This window comes from Vombatus ursinus, unplaced genomic scaffold, assembly GCF_900497805.2.
Source record: "Vombatus ursinus unplaced genomic scaffold, bare-nosed wombat genome assembly UNPS02014893.1, whole genome shotgun sequence".
Classification (NCBI taxonomy): Eukaryota; Metazoa; Chordata; class Mammalia; order Diprotodontia; family Vombatidae; genus Vombatus; species Vombatus ursinus.
Genome location: NW_020954671.1, coordinates 745075 through 769691, shown reverse-complemented (window position 1 = coordinate 769691; position 24617 = coordinate 745075). Strand labels below are relative to the sequence as shown.

General features: G+C 35.7%; 1 protein-coding gene across 2 annotated transcripts in view; it reads right to left on the bottom strand.

Moving 5' to 3' along the window:
• Positions 1-24617, bottom strand: part of PELI2 (pellino E3 ubiquitin protein ligase family member 2) — a 92924-nt gene that overhangs the window by 39298 nt on the left and 29009 nt on the right. The window contains exon 2 of one of the 2 annotated variants that reach the window (XM_027842908.1): positions 7758-7911. In XM_027842908.1, the coding sequence (XP_027698709.1) occupies positions 7758-7911 (154 nt within the window). The remainder of the gene's footprint in view (positions 1-7757; positions 7912-24617) is intronic. The other variant, XM_027842909.1, reaches the window with a different exon arrangement.

The window sequence follows — 24617 nt, the reverse complement described above, 5'->3', positions numbered from 1 at the left end:
AATTCTAACAAGTTAGGAGTTGTAATGCACAAAGATGGATGATTCAGGAATGACTCATTTTCTGTCTGTTAAATATAATCAATGCCAATTTTTTTTGCATTTTTTATTCCATAGTCTCCACTTCCAATGCATGCTGATTCTTTTCTTGAAGAAGATTCTGGCATGTAAGTGTGAAGCTTCCATGTAGTCTTCAAGTCTCCTGGTCTTTCTATTCCTTATTCTTTTTTTTTTTTTTAATAATTATTTATTTTTAGTTTTCAACATTCACTTCCATAGTATTTTGAGTTTTAAATTTTCTCCCCCTTCTACTTCTTCCTCCCAACCCAAGATGGCAAATCTGATATAGGCTCTACATATACATTCATGGTAGGCATATTTTCTCATTAGTCATAACATAAAGAACAACTAGAACTAATAGGAGGAAATACTAGAATGAAGCAATAAAACAAAACAACAAAGGAAAAGGAGAGCAAATAGTATGCTTCTATCTGCATTCAGACTCCATAGTTTTTCTCAGGGTGTGGATAGCGATTTCCATTGTGAGTCTTTTGGAGTTGTCTTAGATTCTTGTATCGCTGAGAAGAGTCAACTCTATCAAAGTCAGTCATTCCACCATGTGGCTGTTACTATGTACAATGTTCTCCTGGTTCTTCTCATTTCACTCTGCATCAGTTCATGTTAAGTCTTTCCAAGTTTTTTGGAAGTCTGCCTGCTCATCATTTCTTATAGCACAATAGTATTCCATTGCATTCATATACCACAACTTGTTCAGCCATTCCCCAATTAAGGGACATCTCCTCAATTTCCAATTCTTTGCCACCACAAAAAGGACTGCTTTACATATCTTTGTACATATGGGTCCTTTTCCCGTTTTTATGATCTCTTTGGGATCAGACCTAGAAGTGGTATTGCTGAGTCAAAGGGTATGCACAATTTTATAGCCCTTTGGACATAGTTTCAAATTGCTCTCCAAAATGGTTAGGTCATTTCACAACTCCACCAACAATGCATTAGTGTTCCAAATTTCCCACATCTTCTCCTACATTTATTTTTTGTCTTGTTTTGTCATGTTAGCCAATCTGATAGGTGCGATGTGGTACCTCAGAGTCATTTTGATTTGCATTTCTCTAATCAATAGTGATTTAGAACATGTTTTCATATGACTATAGATAGTTTTAATTTCTTCCTCTGAAAACTGTCCATTCATAACCTTTGACCATTTATCAATTGGGGAATGACTTGTACTCTTATAAGTTTGACTCAGTTCTTTATATATTTTAGAAATGAAGCCTTTATCAGAGACACTGAAAAATTCTTTTCCAGTTTTCTGTTTCCCTCCTAATCTTGGAGCACTGTCTTTGTGCAAAAACTTTTCAATTTGATGTAATCAAAATTATCCATTTTGCATTTCATAATGTTCTCTATCTCTTGTTTGGTCATAAATTCTTCCCTTCTCCATATATCTGACAGATAAACTATTCCTTACTCTTCTAGTCTGTTTATATTATCAGTCTTTTTATCTAAATCGTGTACCCATTTTGACTTTATTTTGGTATATGGTGTAAGATGTTGGTGTATGCCCAGTTTCTGCCATACATTTTTCCAGTTTTCTTATCCCAAAAGCTAAAGTCTTTGGGTTTATCAAATAGTAGATTAGTATAGTCACTGACTGTTGTGTCTTGCATACCTAACCTATTCCACTGACCCACCACTCTATTTCTTAGCCAGTACCAAATAGTTTTGTGATTGCTGATTTATGATACAATTTAAGATCTGGTACCACTAGACCACCTTCCGTTGCATTTCTTTTCATTAGTTCCCTTGATATTGTGGACTTTTTCTTCTTCCAGGTGAATTTTGTTATTGTTTTTTTCTAGCTCTATAAAATAATTTTTCGTAGTTTGATGGGTATGGCACTGAATAAGTAAATTAATTTAGGTAGAACTGTCATTTTTATTATATTAGCTTGGCCTACCTATGAGCAACTGATATTTTTCCAATTATTTAGATTTGACTTTATTTGTGTGAAAAGTATTTTGTAATTGTGTTCCTATAGTTCCTGATTTTGACAGGTAGACTCCCAAATATTTTATAATGTCTACAGTAATTTTAAATAAAATTTCTCTTTCAATCTCTTGCTGCTGGACTTTGTTAGTAATACATAGAAATGCCAATGTTTTGTGTGGGTTTATTTTATATTCTGCAATTTTGCTAAATTTCTTTATTTCAAGTAATTTTTTACTTCATTCTCTAGGATTTTCTAAATATACCATCATATCATCTGCAAATAGGGATAGCTTTGTTTCTTCTTTGCCTAATCTAATACCTTTAATGTCTTTTTCTTCTCTAATTGCTACAGCTAACATTTCTAGCACAGTATTGAATAACAGTGGTGATAATAGACATCCTTATTTCATCCCCAATCTTACTGGAAATGCTTCTAGCTTATCCTCATTACATATAATGCTTGTTGATGGTTTTTGATAGATGCTACCTATCATTTTAAGGAAGACTCTATTTATTCCTATGCTCTCTAGTATTTTTTATAGGAATGGGCATTGAATTTTGTCAAATGCTTTTTCTGCATCTACTGAGATAATCATGTGATTTCTGTCAGTTTTGTTGTTGATATGGTCAATTACACTGAGAGTTTTCCTAATATTGAACCAGCCCTGCATTCCTGGTATAAATCCTACCTGATCATATTGTATTATCCTCAAGATAAATTGCTGTAATCTCTTTGCTAATACTTTATTTAAAATTTTTGCATTTATATTCATTAGGGAAACTGATCTGTAATTTTCTTTCTCTGTTTTGGTTCTTTCCGGTTTAGGTATCAGCACCATATTTACATCATAAAAAGAATTTGGTAGGAATCCTTCATCTATTTTCTCTACCTTATTACTGTAACAGATATTGATGCATTATCTATAATAGTTCTTTCCCATTAGCCTGCAAACTCCTTGAGAACAGGGGCTGGTTTCTGCCTTTCTTTGTATCATCAACACTTAGTACAAAGCCTGGCACTTAGTAGACATTAATAAATGCTTGTTAATGTAACTAGATTTTCATGGTGGTCTTCTTTACAAATACTTAAATAGCACAGAAATATAAAATGACCAAATGTACTAAAAAATGATGTTTCTTGTTACCTCTGGATACACAATAAAACCAACCAGCTCCTAAAACTCCTTTAACTGACTCTCGAAGGAAAACCTGTGAGACATTCTTTCATTTTGCTGTTAACTTTCTTCTTTATTCTAAATATCAGTTATAAAGAGCATATCAAGATTGATGATTCAGTTCCAAGCAAGGATTCTTACATTTAGATTACAAACACTGGTTAAACTATACAGAAGATCTAAATATACTAGAGAGAACCAGAAAAGAATAGTCCAAGCACCAAATCCCAAAAGAGGAAGGAGAAGACTGAATATATGAATAAACAGAATAAAATACCAAACACTGAAGAAATACTATGGGTTAAGAGAAACACAAGAAGTAAATCCAGAAGAATAGAGTAACCTCACAACAATTACAAAATGAACCTCATAAAATTAAATGGTATAGTCACAAGGGTAAAAAAAGTTGCTAAAAAAGGGGGGAGGGCAGCAGATTAAAAAAAATGAAAGAATAAAATAAGAATTTGAGAGGAAAATACTGAAAGGAGAATAAATAGCTCAGAAGACAAAATATTGGAGAAATCAGAATTGAATGATTCTATGGTAAGAAGAAATATTAGACCAAAGTCAAGAGATGGAAAATTAGAAAAAAACTTTTCTTAAGAGTTTCTATATAACAAATGATGTAGAAAACTGGGCCAGACGAGGTTAAATTAAGAATAATCAGACTCTCTGAAAATCATGATCAAGAAAAAAAACTTGGATACTTTATTTCAAGAAAGCATTTTAAAAACTGCCTACATCTATTAAACATGATTATACACTATGGCCAGGTTGGATTTAAACCAAAAATTCAAGATTGGTCCAGTATTAGGAAAGATATAAAAACAATATGTTGAATTACTAATGAAATAAATATGTGACATGATTAAATCAATAAATATAAGGCTTTTTTACAATATGATATTCACTTATGTTCAAAATGTTAAAAAGCACAGGAATAAATAGACTGTTACTTAATACGGTAAAGAATAACTACCTAAAACCAAGAACTAGCATTATCTATGATGGAGTGATGATAAAGGCCTTTCCAATAAGACTGAGGGTAAAGCAACAGATGGCCCATTGTCGTCATTGTCATCTGATATAGTCATAGCAAATGCTAGTTATAGAAATTAGACAAGAAAAAGAAATTGAGGTAACAAGAAGAGAAAAAGAAATTACCACTTTTGGTCGATAATATGATGGTATATTTACAGAATGCTAGAGTTAACTAAAAAATTAACTGAAACAATTAATAACTTCAGGAAAGCAGCAAACTATAAAGTAAACCTACACAAATCAACAGTCTTTCTGCTTGCTTACCAAGAAAAGTCAGTAGGAAAAGAAAGAAAAGAAATCCATCCAAATGAACTAGAGAACATATAAAATATAAGAGTCTGGCTATCAACATACATACAAGAATTATACCAATACAATTTTAAAACACTCTTTGTAGAAACATAAGCACAGAGACATATTTGTTCATGGTTGGACCATGCTAATAAAATTTTAAAAGATAACACTGCCTAAACCTACAATACTCAGGACCACACCAATTAAACTACTGAAGGGTTACTTTACAGAACTAGGAAAAACCAGAATCTCAAAGGAAATAAGGGGAGGAAAGGTGGTGTTGGTTAAAAACTTTAAAAGTTAATCACAGAATTTGAGAGTTATAAGGGTCCCCAGCAGCCATCCAGTCCAATCCATATACAAAAGGAATTCTCATACATTCAACAAGTGACCATCTATCCTCTGCCTGACCAAAAAAAAAGAAAAAACAAAAAACCAGCATATGTACACAAGACCCAGAAGCAATTGAATATAGTAGCACAGTGACTGATAAATGTAAAGATTCCAACTCTTCAAAGCAAAGATTCAGTATTTGGAAAAACAAAAAAAATACAAAAGCTGAAATGCAGTTTGTCAGAAATTAAACTTAAATCAACATCTAATACCATGTACCAATATAATAAGCTCCAAATAAATATAAGAACTAGATAATAAAGGTCGTGTAGTAAACAAATTAGAAGAGAGAAGGAGATACCTTTCACAACTATAAAGTGATAAAAAGTTCTTGACCAAACAAGGGGAGAAAGATCACAGAAGTCAAATTGGATAATGTAGAATGCATAAGATTTTAAGAAGTTTTACATATGACAAAATATTGCAGTTAGCATTAAAGGGGAAATGATTAATGGGAAAAAATTTTTATAGCAAATTCCATGATAAAGGTCTACTATACAAAATACATGGAAGAAGCAGGGTAAGAATGAAATTAATCCCCAGAATATCATAGAATCATAGTACTTGAATACTCAAAAGACAACAAACTATTGACAACCATATGAAAAAAAAAATTATCCAAATAACTAATAATAGAAATGTAACTTAAAATAACTCTGAAGTTCCACCACAAACCCATGAGATAGGTAAATAATAATTAAAAAACAAAATATATATTTGTTGAAGGAATTATGGGAAGATATACACACTAACGCACTGTTAGTGGACCTGTAAAGTGGTTCAACCATTCTGGAAAGCAATTTGGAACTACACCCAAAAAGTCACCCTGCTTTGATCCAGCAATATTACTCTAAGACATTAATAAGATCCAAAAAGATCCAAGAAAGAAGGAAAAGAGCCATAGGTATAAAACTATTTATAGCAGCATTTGTTGTTGTAGCAAAGAACTGGAAACAAATTGGATGGCTATGCTTGGGCAACAATGACAAAGGTTTTAACAAATCATATAAGGCATATGAATGTAAAAATAATATCACTGTGGGGCAACTAGGTGGCGCAGTAGATAGAGCACCAGCCCTGAAGTCAGGAGGACCTGAGTTCAAATCCAGTCTCAGACCAGACACCTGACATCAACACTTATTAGCTGTGTGACCCTGTGCAAGTAACTTAACCCCACTTGCCTCTCAAAAAAAACCCCAAAAAAACAAAAAACACTGTGCCATAAAAAATGATTGAAAGGGAGGGGTTGTGGAGAAATCCTGGAGGACTTTTATGAACTGATACAAAATGAAGTGAACAGAACCAAGGGAACAATGTGTACAAACACTATAATATTGTAAAGGGAAACAACTGTGGAAGACATTTGGCCTATGATTAATACAATGAGCAAAATTAGGACTCCAGGAGAATGATGACAAATCATAATTCCCAACTCCTGGCCTGGAGGTAATAGTGTGGAATGAGCCAAGTACAGGTGTGGAATAAGCCACATTTTTAGATATAACCTGTTTAAGTCTGTCTTCCGGGGTTCTATTTATTTTTCTCAAAGGTTTTTCTTTTATTTGAGGGGGGTGAGATGAGGGTGGAATATGTAAGATAATGTCAAAAAAAGAGAAAGAAAAGCATATCGATGAATCATTTAAAATATGAATAGAGGAAAGCAGAAGGAAATTCAAAATTCACAAGCAGAACAGTGTTGTAACTACTATGATGAGTCAGAATTATGTTCATAGTGGAAAAATGCACAGAACATAATTCAAGTTCACAGCTTCAAATACTTTTATTTTTCTCTGCCTACAGAAATGTTCATTTTCTGATGTTTATTAAGGTCATAATAAGAAAAAAATTTAAAAGGTATTATAACAATATATTAGTGATAAAATAAGGGATATATTTTTAAAACTGCAGAACAGTGAAAAAGGAATATCATGATGACAATATCAATGATAATACCTCACTCACCAAGTATCTAAAAACTATTTTTTCCACAAAATGTTTTCTACATTTTTTGACCTTCCAGATTTCTTTTTATATCTTGCCTCATTTTCTCAGAATCTTTTCAAAGGTGGGTTTCTTTTGATTTCACTCCAAATTGCCTATAATTAAAATTAGTTTCTCTTTTTCTTACCAAACACTTAAGGCTAAATATTGGTTTTGATTTTCAGTATTTCTTCAACTTTTAATTTCAATATGGTATATACTGTTCCTCATTAAAAACAACCCAAACTAGTACTTTATAAAAACCTCATCTACAATGTCCCAAAAACAGGAATAGGACAATTTGGTAGAATTGTGTTTCCAAGGCTTTAGAAAGAGACATAAACATTACATGTATTATCATGAAGCTATCAAAAACTTTTATACTTTATTGTCAACATTTTCTAGCAAAGGAATCTATGAATCTGAAACTAACCAAACAGAATAGAAACTGTCAATTATAGCTATGGCCTGGGTTTTTTTTTCTCCCTAAATGCCAGAAAACAAATTTTAAAACTATTCTTAAAATTCTGAAATAGTATACAGCAAATGCAACTCCCAGTAGCACAAGTTGTGGTCAATTTAATAGTCAAACAATTACAGACTCAATAATAATACTGACATATATATATATATATATATATATATATATATATATATATATAGTCTTATGAATGTAAATAAACTGGTTCAAAGTAAGACACTATGAAATATTTACTGGAAACAATAGAATCTTTCTCTCTAACACTTATAACTAAATTGAATACGATATGCATGATTTTCATTATCTCCTAAAAGAACAATGATTGAAAAGAAGGAAATCAGCTAAGGAGGATTAAACATCACCCAGAATAATTTATTCTGACATACCCACTCTTCTCCACTGTCACATACCGTGGACGCCTGAGGTGTTGATATTACATGAACAGTGCTTGGCTTGACTCCATTAGCCTTTGAGCGTTTGTAAAGAGCAAACCTGCTTTTCCTACGTCCTCGGTCTCCATTAGGAAGTGCACCATTGTACCTACAAAAACAGGTGCAAGAGTTGACATATTTGAAAAATGAGATGGTAACAAAGTTTGGATAAAACAAGGGAAAAGACAATAAATGATAAAACATTTGCCACTAAACAATGTCCCACAGAAGGAAAAACTGGCTAATACAGACCTTATTAGTGACCAAATTTTAAATACCAAATTTGAGGGTAATTTATAGGTAATTATAGGTTTCTTATATGACAAGGTTGGTGCTAGTAGCACTGACAATTTAGTAAACATACATTAATCTTTCTAGCTACTGAATGAAACTAGGGAAAATAGAAAATCTTTGTTTTATCTCCCTATCCCACCCTTTTTTCCTTTTGTTTCCTAGTCAAAATATTTAGAAAATAACATACTAAGTTAAAAGCTAGGTGGCTCCAGGGGATAGCTTCCTTCAAAAAGTCAGTAAGACCTGTAATGTATTTTAAAGCTCTAAGCTTCAGAAAACGAAGGTTAAGGCCAGCACTTGTCAAGGAAGTTCTTCAAGGGAGCTTCCTATACCTATGAAATTATAGATCTGATTTTTTAAAAATATATGCTAAGTAATCCCCATCATTTTCAGATATAGCCATCTGGGGAAATGTTAGTTGAAAGGAGATCAAAATTAGTATCTTACTTTCCAAAAACTTGAGCTTATCACATTCCTTTATGTTCCCATATAAACTTTGTATCAGAAAGGAGCTGGAAAGGAAGCTGGAAGCAGTACCAGTAGAGTACAGTAGTGATCTCAAGTCTCAAAGTCACACCCAAAGAATCTCCGAGCAGTCAGGGGAGCAGGGGTAGGCAGCCTGTATTCTAAGGCAGGCAGAGCAAAGATTAAGGGATGCCTTCAGCCAAGCTCAGAGAAGAGGAAGACCTCAGAACTATTGGTCAGGGGAGAGCCACACAAACAGTGGAGACTTCTTGGGTAAAGTGTATGGGCCTGACTAGCCAAAGAGCTGGAAATGCATTAAACCAGAGGCTTACAGGCAAACACTTTCCTGAGGATTCAGAGCTGTTCAGATGTACAGACTTAAAGAGCAGTTGTAAATGGTTCAACATCAATGTGGCAAAAGATGTCCAGTGGAGTACCATTACCATGCTTGGCAATGGGCTTCTTATTTTATCAATGACTTGGATGAAGACATAGATGGTATCTTTGTTTAAAATGGTGGAAGGGATAAGAGGTAAAAGTAATAAACACTTATTAAGGACCTACTGTGTGCCAAGCACTGTGCTAAGTGTGTTACAAATATCCCATTTAATGCTCACAACAACCGAGGAGGGTGGCAGAGATTAACTGACTTGCCCAGGGTCATACAGTTAATAAGCATCTGAGGGTGCATATGAACTCAAGTCTTCCTGACTCCAGGTCCAACACTCTATTCACTGTGCCACTTAGCTAATAAAACTGTGGAAGAAAATTCTGTGCCCTCCATTGTAGGCACAAGCCTGTCAATAACAATTTTTATTCGTGTGAGTTATTTTAAACGTAGGTATTTTTCTGCTTAGACAATGTCCAAGTGACTGAGTCTCCTTAGGCCCCCAGACACTTCCTGGACCCTTCTGGTCCGTCCTGCATTGAGATATCAAAGCGATTTTCTTAAAGCGTTGGTGTGACCATCTCGCTCTCCTATTCTATAAACCCCAGCGTCTCCCTATTGCCTTCAAGATCAAAATATCAAATTCTCTGTTTGGCTCCCAACCTCATCAGTCTTCTTATACCTTACTCCCCTCCAGGGACTGTATTTACACTGGCAATTGTCACCCTGTCTTCTTTGCTGTTCCTCGAACAAAACAATCCACCTACCCCTCCCATTCTATGCATTTTCACTGGCTGTCCCTACCCTGCTTCCTGGCTTCCCTAGCCTATTGAGAGTTTTAGATAGAATCCTACCTTTTTTCAAAAAGCCTTTCCCACAGGGCGGGTAGGTGGCACAGTGGATAGCGTACCCGCCCTAGAGTCGGGAGGACTTGAGTTCAAATCCAGCCTCAGACACTTAGCCAAGTGACCCTAGCTGGGCAAGTCACTTAATCCCAATTGCCTCCCCCCTCCAAAAAAAAAAGTGGCCATTCCCAGTCTTCCTTACTGTTAGTGCCTTCCTTCTGGGATGATTTCTACTTTATCCCATACAAATCTAGTTTATACATAGTTGTCTGCTTGTTTATTCTCCCATTAGATTAGGAGGTCCTTAAGAGCAGGGACTTGTCTTCTGCCTTTATTTATATTCCCAGCACCTAATACAATGTCTAGTACATACGAGGGCCTTAAATTTGTCATTTTACGTAGGTGACTTAGAAAACAACTGTGTTACAGGCAATAAGCAGTTATTAAGCACGTGCAAGTTATCAGCTCTCCATGAATTTACATTCTATCCACATATACACCTTGGCCACAAATACTTAAAAAGTCACCTGAAAAAGCCAGTTAAGTTCTACAAGCAGTTTCACATACTAACTGTATACCAGAAATGCAAGATTATGTTGTGCTTTTCAATTTTCAAGCTCATTTTCCAATTTTGATTTAACTAGTTTCACTCTTTTCTGAATAATGTCCTTTTACTACACACAAGTGGGTGATGACAACTGTTCGGTTATTTTACCTCTTCAATGATCCTTCAAAAGGACGAAAAACAAAAGATACCAAAGGCGTCATTCAAAATCTTGTTGGAAAATGTTGGCACCATTCTAAAGAGCACAACACAAGAGTCAGGATAAAAGAACCTCTAGCTGCTTGTCCTACATTACTTTTAGACCATCATCTGAACTGTCCTGGACAATTGTTGGGCCCTGGCTGCTTTTACACTCTGCCTGACATTGTGGTCGCACGCAGATAAAAAAATAGTACAACTATTAGAAAAACTCATCCAACCAACAAAAAGCAAATGGGGTCTGTTGGCACAGATTAAATGAAATATTGAAATAAAAAATTTAAGGGCATGTTAAATACACTAAGAAGTAGGTTCACATTTTTTTTTTCCCGGTGAGAATTAAAATTTCCGGTCTCTTTTGAGTTTTGGTTTCAAAAGAGCACAATTCAGGCACAATTCTGGGATGTCAACAGTACAATGCTTTCTAAAATAAATAAAGTATTTTCCAACTTATTCTATGTATTATCACAGTAAGAATTTATTTACCTTCTTAGTCAGCTCAGCCTCTGAGTCTATGGGGAGTACAGCGAGCCTGTCTATAGTACCAGAGAAACAGAGGCTTTTCAGCACTGGAAATCACAATGGTTGAGGATTACCAATGTCCTGAGGAGTTAAATGAAAACTTCTATTCATTGACTCTTTGTTCTCCTATCCCATCATTAGACAGTAAGAAACATCCCCAAAATTTTAGCCTAAATCATGTTCATGGGTCAAGGTAAGAAGTAACAATAATGATATAAATATGGGGTCAAAGGTTAGGACTTACTCAAAGTACATCCTCCTCTTCTCCCTGGATAAGCTAAAACTGCTACTGTAGAAGTTAAAGGATACTCCTTTCAGAGGATAAACAGTAAAGGGAAAAAACACCATTCCAACAGGCCAGGTCCCCTGCCTGGTCTCCAGCTTCCCTTGGGAAGATGAGAAATGGCATTCTATCAAGTCAAGTCATCAGTTTGGTCTCCTACCCTGAGGAAAGGACAGTAACACCATTCCTTCAAGGCCAAGAACCTGTCCCTTTGCCAGAATCGTATAAAGCCCTGGGTGGACTCCACTCTGAAATCAAACTCCTCAGGACACTGAAAATCCACCTAAACTAACTCCTTGATGAATAACAAACCCCTCACTGTTCATACCTTCCCCATTCCAGTGACTCTGAACCCTCAAGGATCATCATCCTGCTCCTCTCCCACACTGCCCAATCTCTTAGTCCCACTTCTTTACACCAAACCCCACCAATGTCCCACTCTAAAGCTACCTGCCCCTTCCACTGAGCTCTTTGGAACACCTACTCCACACATATAAACTCACTTTCACCTTAAATCTTTTCCTTTCCCATTCTTCCATCTACTGGCTCTCACGGAAACCTGGCTTTCTCCACACAACACAGTTTTTCTGGCCTCCCTTTCCAGTACTAGCTGCACTGTAACTTATAACCTGCCCATCTCCCCCCACACCCCCGACCCCACCGACTCACTGGTTGAGATGGGGAGTTGGAATACTCCCTGCATCTCATTTCCACTTCCAGGTTCTTCCACTACTACTATCACTCAGTAAGTTCTCCTTTGAGATTCATTCAATCCCTACCTACAACCCAATCCAAATTCTGGTAGCTGTGGTTTACTGACCTCCAGGACACTCCCATTCTTTTCCTCAATCACTTCAATCCCTAACTCACAGTCTTTCTCTCCTCCTCATCTTCTGCTGTCAGACTAGAGGATGTCAACAAACATATTCATACTTCCTCAAATACCCTAACCTCACAGCTCCTCAACTTACTCATTTCTCATAATCTACTCCTCCACCCCCACACAAAATGGTCATATTCTCCTTGATCTTGCCATCATCCAGAAACATACCATTTCTCTGTTCATGAGCTCTGAAATCCCTTTATCTGATCACAATCTCATCATTCTTCCTCTCCCTTTGCCTTACAACCCCAAACCCTGTTCTTCACCTACACTGTAACCTCTAATCCCTGGACCTCCTCAGTTCTTTCCCAGGCCATTACCCCAGCATTATCTATACTCTCCTCCCTTCACCATCTTGAGTTCCTGGAGAACCAGATCAACTCTATTACTTTCCTCTTTACTTGAGTCCCCTGCTGCCCTTTTATTGTATCACCAATCTTCTCTACCTCAGCCTTGGATCACTCCCACCATCTTCTGTCTTGGCTCCTATACAAAATGATGCTGTACCTCTGACCATGCTACCTCTTCCCTCCTTCCCCTCAATAAACTCCAATGGCTCCCTACCACTTCCAAGATCAAAAATAAAATCCTCTGTTGAACATTCGTTCAAAAGCCTTCATCTCACACACACACACACTTCTGCAATCCAGTGACACTAGCCTCCTTCTTGCTGCTCCTTGAACAAGACACTCCTTCATGAATGGAATGCTCTTCTTCCTCATCTCTGCCTGCTACTGGTCTCCCTCGCTTCCTTCAAGTTCTAGGTAAAATCCAGTCTTCTACAGGAAGCCTTTCCTGATGATCCTCTTTAATTCAAGTGCCTCTCTCTGTGGATTATTTCCCATGTATCCTGTATATAGCTTATTTGCTCATAGCTGTTTGCATGCTCTCTTGCCTTCAGACTGTGAGCTCCTTGAAAGCAAAGGTGGTTTTTTACTTTTCTTTATATCCCCAGCACCTGGCACACAGTAGGTACTTATTAAATGTTTATGGACTGAACTGCTTTTATGATTCTTTGCTAGGATTAGCAAAGACATTATTATAAGAAGTTGCTAAGGAGGAGAATGTGTATGCAAAGAAAACTCACCAACCAACTTAAATTTTTAAAAGGAAATTTATAGAAGTTGGGAAAAAATGGCAGTTAATGGGGGAGGAATTCAAAAAGCATGGTGTGTTCCTGCAGGAACAGGTCAGGAGAGGTAAAGTTCAAAAAGAGCTGGGCTTGTTGAAGAAAGCTAAGGACAAGAAGATTATTGTTTTTATATCTTAACCTATATTAATGAAAAGAGAATGATCAAAGAGATAGGACTTTTTTATTTTTATTATTGATATAATCAATTATGTTAATAGTTTTCCATATGTTAAACCACCCCTGCATTCCTGGTATAAATCCTGCTTAGTCATAATCTTTGTAATATATTGTTGTAATCTTTTAGCTAGAATTTATTTTGAATTTTTGTATCCATATTCATTAATGAAATTGGTCTATAATTTTCCTTCTCTATTTTTACTTTCACAAAAGAAATTTTGGTATTGTCTATTATTCCAAATAATTTATTTAATATTGGAATTATTGATCTTTAAATGCTTGATAAATTCACTTGTAAATCCATCTTTGACAGACTTGCATGAAATAAACAAGAGCAAAATGAGCAGAACCAAGAGAACGTTGTATGAAGTATTAACAACATTGTTTTAAAAACAACTTTGAGCCAATAAGTCATTTTGAGTATTACAAATGCCCAAATTAACTACAAAGGACCTGTGAAGGAAAATGTTATCTGTATCCAGAGAAAGAATTGATAAATAGAAGTATAGAAGGATTTTATATATATACATATTTGTGTCTAATGGCAGCCATCTCCAGGGGGAAGAAAGAAAAAAAATTTACATGATAACTTTAGTATATATTTAAAAGGAATAGCAAGGCATACATAATAGTTTGCAGTTTCATGTACAATCATCTTTTTTTATCCTACTACATTATGGAAAAGTTTGTGTTATCTCATAAATTTTAAAAAAAAAAGTGTTTCAAAAGGAGACAAGAGCCCAGCTTATAGAGATTAGCACTACTTAACAGACAAGGAAGAACGAAGAATTACAGCACTATGACGATGCTTGTTTAATTTGCCAAGGAGGCTGATCAAAAATAACAAACAAGCACTTCCACTTTATCTGAGTACTGTATTCTCAGCCATGGTCTGTGTCAAAGACAAAAAATGAATGCTACACTCTGAGTTTCAGGCACAAGCCTACTAAAAACAATTTTTACTAACTTATCATTGTTTTAAATTCTAGCACTGATCTGCTTCAATTTGCTTGAGGGATGTCTAAATTGACAGAGTTCTCTCACTAATTAAGATATATCATTCCCAAAAAACATTCTTAAGTAAATCCTTATAGGATTCTAGAATGAGAAAAAAATTATAACATGAAAAAACAGAGTTACACATCTCAGAGTAAGGTAAAAGTTATCATACTGCTTCATTAATACAAAAGTCACTTATCTATAAGACAATAGCATCCAGACTCTAGAGTACACAGTACCAAATAGTGCCACACAGTGAAGAGGAAAAGAAAGAACAGAACTAGGTCTTGATATAAAGGCCAAATGGAGGAAATGAAGCTGGAAATATAAATAAACAAAAGAAAACTCCAAACAAAATGCAGAAATACTATGGATGTTTAGCTAAGAGAATCCTCAAGAAATAAGTGCAGAAAAAAGAAATTTCATAACAATCCCAAGGAAAATCTTAGTGAAAAGAGTAGGTGAGCAAGTCACAAGGTCTCCAAGAATGACCAGAAGAAATGAAACAATAGATTTAAAAAAAGTAGAATTGAATTAAGAGCATTGGAGGAAAAAAATTTGTAGAAAGATGGACCATTTAAAACAGAGATAGAAAACCTTAACCAACTAGTAACTTCCTAAAAATGAAATAGAGCAAACAAAACCCAATGATTCCAGAAACAAAAAGAAATATTATAGGAAAGTAAAAAGTCTGAAGAAATAGAAGATAAATAAAGTGACCTATCTCCCAAAAAAACAACTGATCTGGAAATAAGCTAAGGAGAAATGATTTAAGAATCATAGGTTACCAAATCACTAATAATGAGAGAAAGGCAACTTAAAATAAACCCATCACACCAATCAGATTGGCAAAGATAACAGAAAGGATAATGACAACTACTGGAGGGTATGTGGAAGAGTATATTATGAACTGTTGGAGGACCTTTGATTAGTATAGCCAATATGAAAACTTATTTTCATACTCAACAAGTCACTAAATTGTGTATTTGCTTTGAAATTTTAATACCACTAGTAAGCCTGTATCCCAAAGAATAAGTACAAGCACACATACAAATAAAAATTTTGTAGCAATATTTTTTATCATAGCAAAGAACTGGAAATGAGTATGTGATAATCAATTGATGTATGGTTGAACTAATCATACTACATGACTAATGTATTATTGTGCTATGAGAAAGGATTTAAGGGACAGTCAGAGAACAAATGGGAGTACTTACATAAACTGAGAGAGTGAAATGAACAGATTTGGGAGAATAATTTATACAATGACTACAACATTTTAAAGGAGAACAACTGAAAAATTGTGATCAATTCGATGAACAATTACAACTCCTAAAGACTCATAATGAATTGTAGCAGAACAAAAAAACAAACAAAACACCTGGAAACAAAGTGTACACTCATCAACTGGGGTATGTTTAAATAAATTATAACATATGAATGTAATTAAAAATCATTGTGTGATTTGAGATGAATATGAGGAATCGGGGGCGGGGAATAAGACTTGTACGAAACAGGGCAAAGAAATCAGAACCATGAGAACAAATAAACAACAGCTACAACATTGTCAATGAAAACATTAAAAGACATCAGAATTAATGTTAAATGTAATGACCAATCTTAGCTGTATAGGACCAAGGATAATGATAAGAGGACCAAGAACATTTGCTCTTCCATTGTGCGCAGAAAGAGCATCAAACTTGAGTGCCAAAGCCTGCCTCTATCACTCACTCCCTGTGTGACACTGGGCAAGTCAGAAAATCTTTCCAGGCTTCAAGTTCTTCTAAAATGTGGATGGACTAAGTTAATTACCCTCCTGCAATAGACCTCAGATTGTACAATTCCTCTGGTTGAGAAGTAATGCACTATTACTATGGATTTTGCATAGACTATCTGATAGTTAAAATTTTAACTGTTTTGCTTCATTGTACTTTGTTTACAAAGGAGAGCAGCACTGCAAAGAGGGTTATTGGGAAGTTAACATTTGGGTAAAAAATAGCAAAAAAAGCAGCTATAAAACTTCTAAAATAAGACACAGGTTATACAAAAAACCTTACCTTCTATTTCTATTCTCAGTTCATATGCCTCTCAGCCAAATTCTACCAAATGGTTTATTTTATTCTAAGATGAGTAAGCCCAATTCTTTTTTAAAGTGGTATCAAGTCAGAGTTTAAGCCTCTCTTTCTCTAAATTAATAGATGCTTGATTAAAACAACTATTATTGTACTACTACGTGACTAATTCACTATTATGTTCTGATAACTTTAGTGTCTTTTACAATCTGTAGACGACTTTAATAGCTTTTCTTGTGTGTTTCGGGATTTCTTCTGTCTCTAAATCATCAGCAATCAAAATACTGAAGAAGTAGTTTTTTAAAGTAAGTCTTTCCTTCATGTCCCCTCAAGATGACAAAAAAAAAAATTAAGATGTTTATAAAACTCAATGTTGATGACTATAGGAAGAAACAAATACATTCATTTACCATGGGAGGGACTGCAAATTGGTAGAAATTCTTTTGGACAGCAATCTAACAGAAAGTTAAAGAAAATTTACTGGATTTGGGTATCTATAACATCTAAGTTCAATGTCAGTCTTTTTCTGCTTATTACCTGTGTTGCCTTAGATGATCGCCAAACTTCTCTGGGCCTCAGATTATATCTGTAAAAAGAAGTGGTTCAAGTAGGTGATCTTTAAGGTGTATTTTAGCTCTAAAGCTATGATCCTACAAGGATCGCAGCTTATCCAATAATTCATTACTGGAAATATGGTGAGTTAGAAAAAAGAAAAAAGGTCTCTGTAATTAAAGATAATTATAACAGCATTATTTGTGGGGGGGGTTAAGGTGAAAATAATTGATACCCTATAATTGGTATTCTGACTGAACAATTATAGATAAGTAATTGGAAAGTGGCTAAATAAATTGTGGTACATCAATGTAATGAGATATTATGATACAACTAAGAAAAATATTAGGAATATGAAGAAATCTTCAAAGACCTATATGAAATAATATAAATAAGAAAGGAATCAACAAAGTATGCAACATAATTACAAAAAGAAAATATATGAATGTATAAACACACATACCCTTTGTATGTGGGGATAAACAGGTAAAATTATAGACAAGTAAGCTATCATGGATATTTCATATTTGAAATTCATAAATTTAAATGGAAGTAGTGGCCAAATAAGTTTAATTGTTCTTGTTGATTTTTAAAGTTGTGTTCATAATAAATTTCTTTATTTTGAAAATATTCAATTAGGAACTGAAATTGCGCAGAATTTAAAATGTCACTTTTTTTCATTGGCTAAAAGGATTCAAAGAGAAGCAACTCTACTAATTCTATTTGTATTTTAACCATCAAATCCCTATTATAACTTTTACTAGGTCTTTGGAATAATTATTCAACAGAATAAGCAAAAAACCTTATAGACCAAGGTTTTATGTCAATATGATTCACAAATATTGTCTGATCCTGAGCAAATGAGGTTTAATGGCATCCTCAGAGTTGTCATCTCTGCAACTAAGCCTGTTTTCTAGTATGCACTATAAATAAAGAGAAATTCAAGGCACAGATATTAGACAAATTCAAAGTTTGAAAGCAAATCAGAAACTGAGCCTCAAGTTGGACTGCCTGTCAACACCTCATACAGTGCTCAATGTCTTAGTATACCCTTTCATTCAATAACTAAAGCCCAGGATGATTCCCAAACATCTCTCTTTTTAAACTAATGCAAAACCCCTCACTAGGCCCCATCATCACTAAAGAAGTGGGATGCTATTGGCACATTTGTCCATATCTCCAATAAATTCAAAATAGACATGTGACTTGAATATTAAATATCTTTAACAAATCAGAAGAGAAGCAGCACAGCTATAGGTAGGAAGACAGAGGATATTACAAAAGATGAAATAGATAATTTTAATTACATGAAATTGAAAAGCTTCTACACAAAATTATTGTAGATCTATGATAAGAAAGGATTAGTGATCAAATGGGAAAACATCTTTGTATCAATTTTTTTGGATATGGACTTTGGTATCCAAGATATATAGACAATTAACAGATAAATAGTGGTATCTATAAATATAGGAATATATCTATTGGTAACAGTTAGCTAGCTAACTGTATCTCCCAAAAATCTTACTGCAGTTTTTAAACTTCAAGAGTTTAAAATTGCTTTAATAGGCATATATGTATATCACTAGTGAATCAGTTAGCATTTATCAAGCACCTACTATATGCCAGACACTGTGCCAAGCACTGGCAATACAAAAAGAAGCAAAAAACAGTCCCTGCTTTAAAGGAGCTAGTCTAATGGTAGGGGAAACAACATCTGACTAACAAAATATATACAGAATAAATTAGAAGTAGTAGTCTCAGGGGCAATGTCCTGACTAATCATGTTAACGTTTCATTTTTTTTTCTTTCAGCTATTTCAAAAAGTGACCAAAAAATGGTTTCAGGGTGGTTCTTTTATTGCCTCCTGTGACTTGAGAACTCTGGAATGCTATGGGCCTCCGTTTCCTAATCTATAAAATAGGCATAATAATTTCCCTCCCTACTTCATAGGTTTATTGTGAGAAAAGTACTTGTAAACTCTGACTAAACAAATTGAGAGTTAACATAAAATTATTTCATTTGAAATAAATTATTATTTACATTAAATGCAACAGTGAATTTACCACAAGTGATGAAAAATCAGACAAACATACTTTTTGAATATTGGTAGACATGCATGATTATACAGTCCATACACAGAATCGAAGTGGATGGAATTCTTAATAAACTGTATCTTTTTTAAAGAAGAATGTGGGAACTTTGCTTCCTGAATGGTAACTGTTGGCAGGTGGGTTTTCATGACAATCACAAGAAGCATCTTCACAATAAAAATATTTTGAAGTGCTTTACCCTCATAATGTTCCCTCCCACTCATAACTGCTCTTTTAAGGAACTCAAACCAAAATACTATTCTCTAATTTATCCCAACAACATCCTAGGGTTGTTATTAAATTAATTCTGGATAAGTTATTCAAATTTCCTATTAAAACAACATTAATAAAAGTTGACAGCTTTCCCAAAAGATTTATAGGACTTATGGAAAAGTCAATCCACTAGCTTTGTAAGAGCTCTGGAGGTGCTATGGCCCGGGACAATAACTAAGCTATTAGTCAAAGAAAGGAAAAGCCAGGAAAAATCTGTGTCCTGTATTTGAGAGGAAGGATGTTAACATTCTTTAAAAAAAAATGAAACCCAAAATACCTACATTTTTCCCCTTAAAAATGCCTAATGTGCATGTTTTCTCAGAGTTTGAATATTATAATTAGGACACAAGCTTAAATAGTTAACCTGTTACTAATGTTATACATGAAGCTCTAAGAGAGAATGCTTATTAGGTATCTACCCAAAGAATTCTCAAGCTTTCACATTCTAAATGAGTAGGGTTACTAGACTGATAGATCAGAACAACTCCCTAGATATAGTGGTTTCTTTATTTTAGCAAGAAACAGTTGACAGAAACTCAGTCTTATGGACAAAATGAAAAAAAAAAATGTGACTAGGTGATACTATAGTTAAGATAGATATACCCAGAAGTTATAATGGATCAATATCAATCTGGAGGGAAATCCCTACATACAGAGCAATTTTTGGCCCACATTCTTGACCTGTCCAATTCAATACTGTTATTAATTTTTTTTGTCTAAAGACAGGGGTGAAATGATTATCAAAATTTGCAATTAACACTAAGCTGGATGACAATCAGAAGCAGAACAAAGCCCAGACACCCCAGGTTTTGCCTTCCCCCTTCAGAAGGACCAAGTCTTGGAGATATCTTAATGACCTGGTTCATGTCAATGGGTAATGCCAAGAATTTGCAGTTCACAGTGGATCTCCTGACATAAAGACATAAAGGGGTGACAATGAGCAGAAGTAACAAGAACACCAGGGCTATAGTGCAGATGACAGTCACCAATCCTTGTTACAACTCAGCATCATCCATGGAGGGTAACTACAAAGTCCTTACCTTCCTGCATGCAGCCTATCTAGTATCAGGGTTAATTCTGAGAAGCACAGGAGCCTGACCCTGCCGCTGCCCCTTGTCTCAGGCCAAGTGCTGCTGCTGCTAATGCTACAGCACTGACTTCCCTACTAGAGGGATCCAAGAGAACATAAGCAGCTCTGCCCCCCTCCCCCGCTCTACCTCACACCCTTCCCCCTGACATGAGCCATGTTACAGCACTGCCTTCCTGTGTCGCTGCCACTGCACCCTTTTACTGGGCGGAGCACTACCACGTTCGCTTCTGCAGCCCCCCTATTCTGGGGCCTATACTGGGGCCCACTACATAGGGCCCCTCATTGGACATCCCAAAGAGAAAAAGACAGAGTAAAAGAGCACGCTCTCTCTCTTTTTAAACTAATGCAAAACCCCTCACCAGTTCCCATCTTCACCAAACAAGGGGGATGCTATTGGCACATCTGTCCATATCTCCAATTCCATAAAGAAGATTAAGGAATACGGAAGGTTAAATTTTGTCCTTTCAAATGCCTTCCCCAGTGCCTTATACCAGATTCTCAAAAAGTACACATGGCATAGTTGTGCCTAATGGCTTCTCAAATGCCAAATAGGAAGCCCAAAGCAGTTCCTTCAGCATAGTTTTTAGACAATACTAAAATTGGTCTTTAGCTAGTGAGTCTAGAGATTACTAACACCCCCAAACACAAAAGCTATACAAAGTCAGTAACAGTGAACAGCCTTTATCATCCTCAAGGTATGTTCTTAAAGACACAAGCCAGTCCATATCTATCTCTAGTAACTGAATGCCATAATTTATTCTATGATCACCCCCAAAACACTGGAGAATGCCTAACTGTATGCAGCCAGTATTGACAGAAGCACTACTAGAAACAGAGATCACACAGCCCTTTCAACAAAAACGTTCTGATCCAATCTTGCCACTTTTCTTCCCTAAATTTAGTAGGAGAAGCCTGACTCAGGCTGATCTGGTAGTTCAGGATTAAGCATGGAATAAAATGAGATACTTGTAAACCATCTAACAGTTAACAAAATATACTACAACAATGTAATGGAAAGCACACACACACACACACACACACACACACTCAAAAGTAACAAATTATGTAGCAATATCATTGAGGTAGAAATGTGAAGACACAGCAACTATTTGATATGGAGGACGAGAGAGCTCCTAACAACTGATGCTACAAACCTGGATAAATGGAAGGATAGTTTTGCCTTCAGTAGTTAGAGGAAAATTCAGAAAAGGGGTGAGTTAAGGGGGGAAAGACAATAAGCTTCATTTCTTAACATGTTAAATTTGAAATACCTATGGAATACTAACTGGGAAATGATTAATAGGCAAGCATGGATACAAGCATGGAGCTCAGGGGAGAGATCATTGAATATACAGATCTAGGAGTCATGTGCATAGAGATGTTCACTGAACACCCATGAAAAGCTAATGAGATCATCAAGAGTGGATGTAGAGAGAGAAGGCTCAGGATAGAGCTTTGAAGTATAATATCTACAATTAATGGATGAGATGTGAATGATGACTAAGAAGGAACAGCCAGTAAAGCAGGAGGAGAACCAAGAGAAGGCACTAAATAGATAGGCAGTAAACTAAATAGAAGAGGGTATTACAGAAGGAGAGGCTGGAAGCAAAAAGAGTCCTTAAACTGGCAACTTCAATAAGTGATTCTGTATAGTTTTAATTTTGCTAAGATATCCAAATATTACATTATTTGAATATTACCCAATAAGGTTGACTGATGTTTTCCAACATTCAGGAGTGTTAAATATTTAACCGACATTTAACAATAATGGTGAGGGGAACCCCTACACAGAACATTTTTAAGTTTAGTCTGCATTATTAACACTTAAGTCTAAGACAACGAACAAAATAATAAATCAAGTCGTGAAATGTAGTCACCTTCCAAGGTATAAATGCTCAAATTGAAAATTTAACAATCAGCTGTTACAATCAGATATGAGTTGGCTCCAACACACTCCTCCCAATGTTTGAATATTTGGAATAGGCTACATTTCTTTATAAATACAACTCAACAATGTGTTACTTATTAAATTATATTTTGGGTATCCATTGTAAGTAAAGAACATGAAAAATAGCAGAAGTATTTTAAGAAAGAGGAAATCAGCACCCAGCACCCCTAGCATCTACACAGAATAACTCACCTCAGGAATTCCTAAGAATTTCAATTTCTCATTCCTAAATCTTTTAGAGTAATTATCTGTTAAGAATGTTTAAATACTACTTTTGAGTGTCTCAATTCATCTCAACATCAAAGTGGAACAAAGTGCTGATATCAAGCCCACCCCCTAACAAGATGGTTCACTCAATATGGTGGCTTTGGGTTTAGGAACTGGACGTACCTTTTAGGCTCTCATTGTTTCAGAAATTAATGTGCTGAGGTGTAGATGCTAGGGGTACTGGGACCCCGAAATAACGACATGTAGGTCCTGCCCGAATGAATTTGACCCATCTTCTTTTAGCCAAAGACAAGGTTTTATTAGAAATGAACCATACATGCCAGACTCTTAAGGAATCTGAACATTAGTGACGCCCATAAGGATAAGTGGGCACGAGGAAATCTCAGTGTTTAAATGAGGGCCAGGCTGGATGTTGTATACAGCAAAGTAATTTGGGGTGACCAGAATAGCGGCTCAGAGGATCCTGAAGTTATGGACTGGGGTAGGAGTTTAAGGAGAATCTGGACAAGAGTGTCTGGGAGGTTAAGGGGTCATCCCATAGACAATGGAGGGCCAGGGTAACAAAGAACTGGGAAACAGGGAAGAGGTTGAATGGGGTCTGGCTATAACTAGGCTTTATTAGGGTATCAAAGGGAGATAGGGCCTAGGAAAAGGGAGAGCCTGTCCATCAGAATAAAAATAAGAGATAAGGAAAGGCCAGTTGAGTGGATTATAGCATCAGGCAACCCTTTGAGACCAAGTAGGTGAGGTCAAAGAAAGTTTAAGGGTGTTCTGGGGCCCATAGACAAATGAGACCCAAATTCTTTGTGGGGTGAGGGGCAAAGGTCTCGGCTTGGGCTCATGCCCCATCAAATGGATTTGGAGATGAAAGAGACTTTAGAGCACTCCTAGCTCAAACCTTTCATTTTACAGATGAAGAAATGACGACCCAGAGAGAGGTTATGGACTTGGCCAGGTCACACAGATAGTAAAACTGAGACAGGATTTGATTCCTGGTTTTGTGACCCCCAAACCCAGCGCCCCTTTTCCTGTGCCTTGCTATGTCAGTGAATGAAAAGAAAAAAAAGAAAGAAAAACTGAATTCCCAGTTTCCTTATGCCTCAAGCACATTCCTCTTAACTTCACTATTTCTGCCACATCTCACCAGTCATCCAGACTCAATACTTAAGTCATCTTCAATTTCTCATACTCCCTCCCATATTCAATCAATTGGTAAATTTTGTTTATGCTTCTGCCAATATCTCCCTTATTTGTCCCCTCCTCTCCACTCACAAAGCTAATATGCTAGTGCAGAATCTCATCACTTCTTGCTTGGACTATTATTGCAATAGCCTCTCACTTGTTCTCCCTATTTTCTTCTCTCTTCTCTAATCAAGCTTCCAAAAATCTATTATAGTGATAACCCTAGAGAAAAGGTCTGATCATTCTATTCTCATTCTAAAAGCTCTACTGACTTTCTATTACCTCTAGCAAAAAACACAAATTTCTCTCTTTGTCATTTAAAGCAATCCAGTTGTAGGTCACCTTTCCAGGCTTATTGAGATTACTATCTATAGCACAGCTAAACAACCCTACTTTATTTGCCCTAATCTCCAGACTATATGGCACAGGCCATCCCCCATTCCAGGAAACTTCTTTCTCACCCTCTTCCTCTTTAAATTCCCAGTTCCTTTCAAAACTCTGTCCAAGTGCCACCTTCTACAAAAATAAGGCTTGTCTTATCTTCCCAGTTGCTGGTACCTAAACCGTAGAAACTACATTGAATTTGCTGTGCATGTATTTTATATAAGTTTATATATGTTCATATAGTT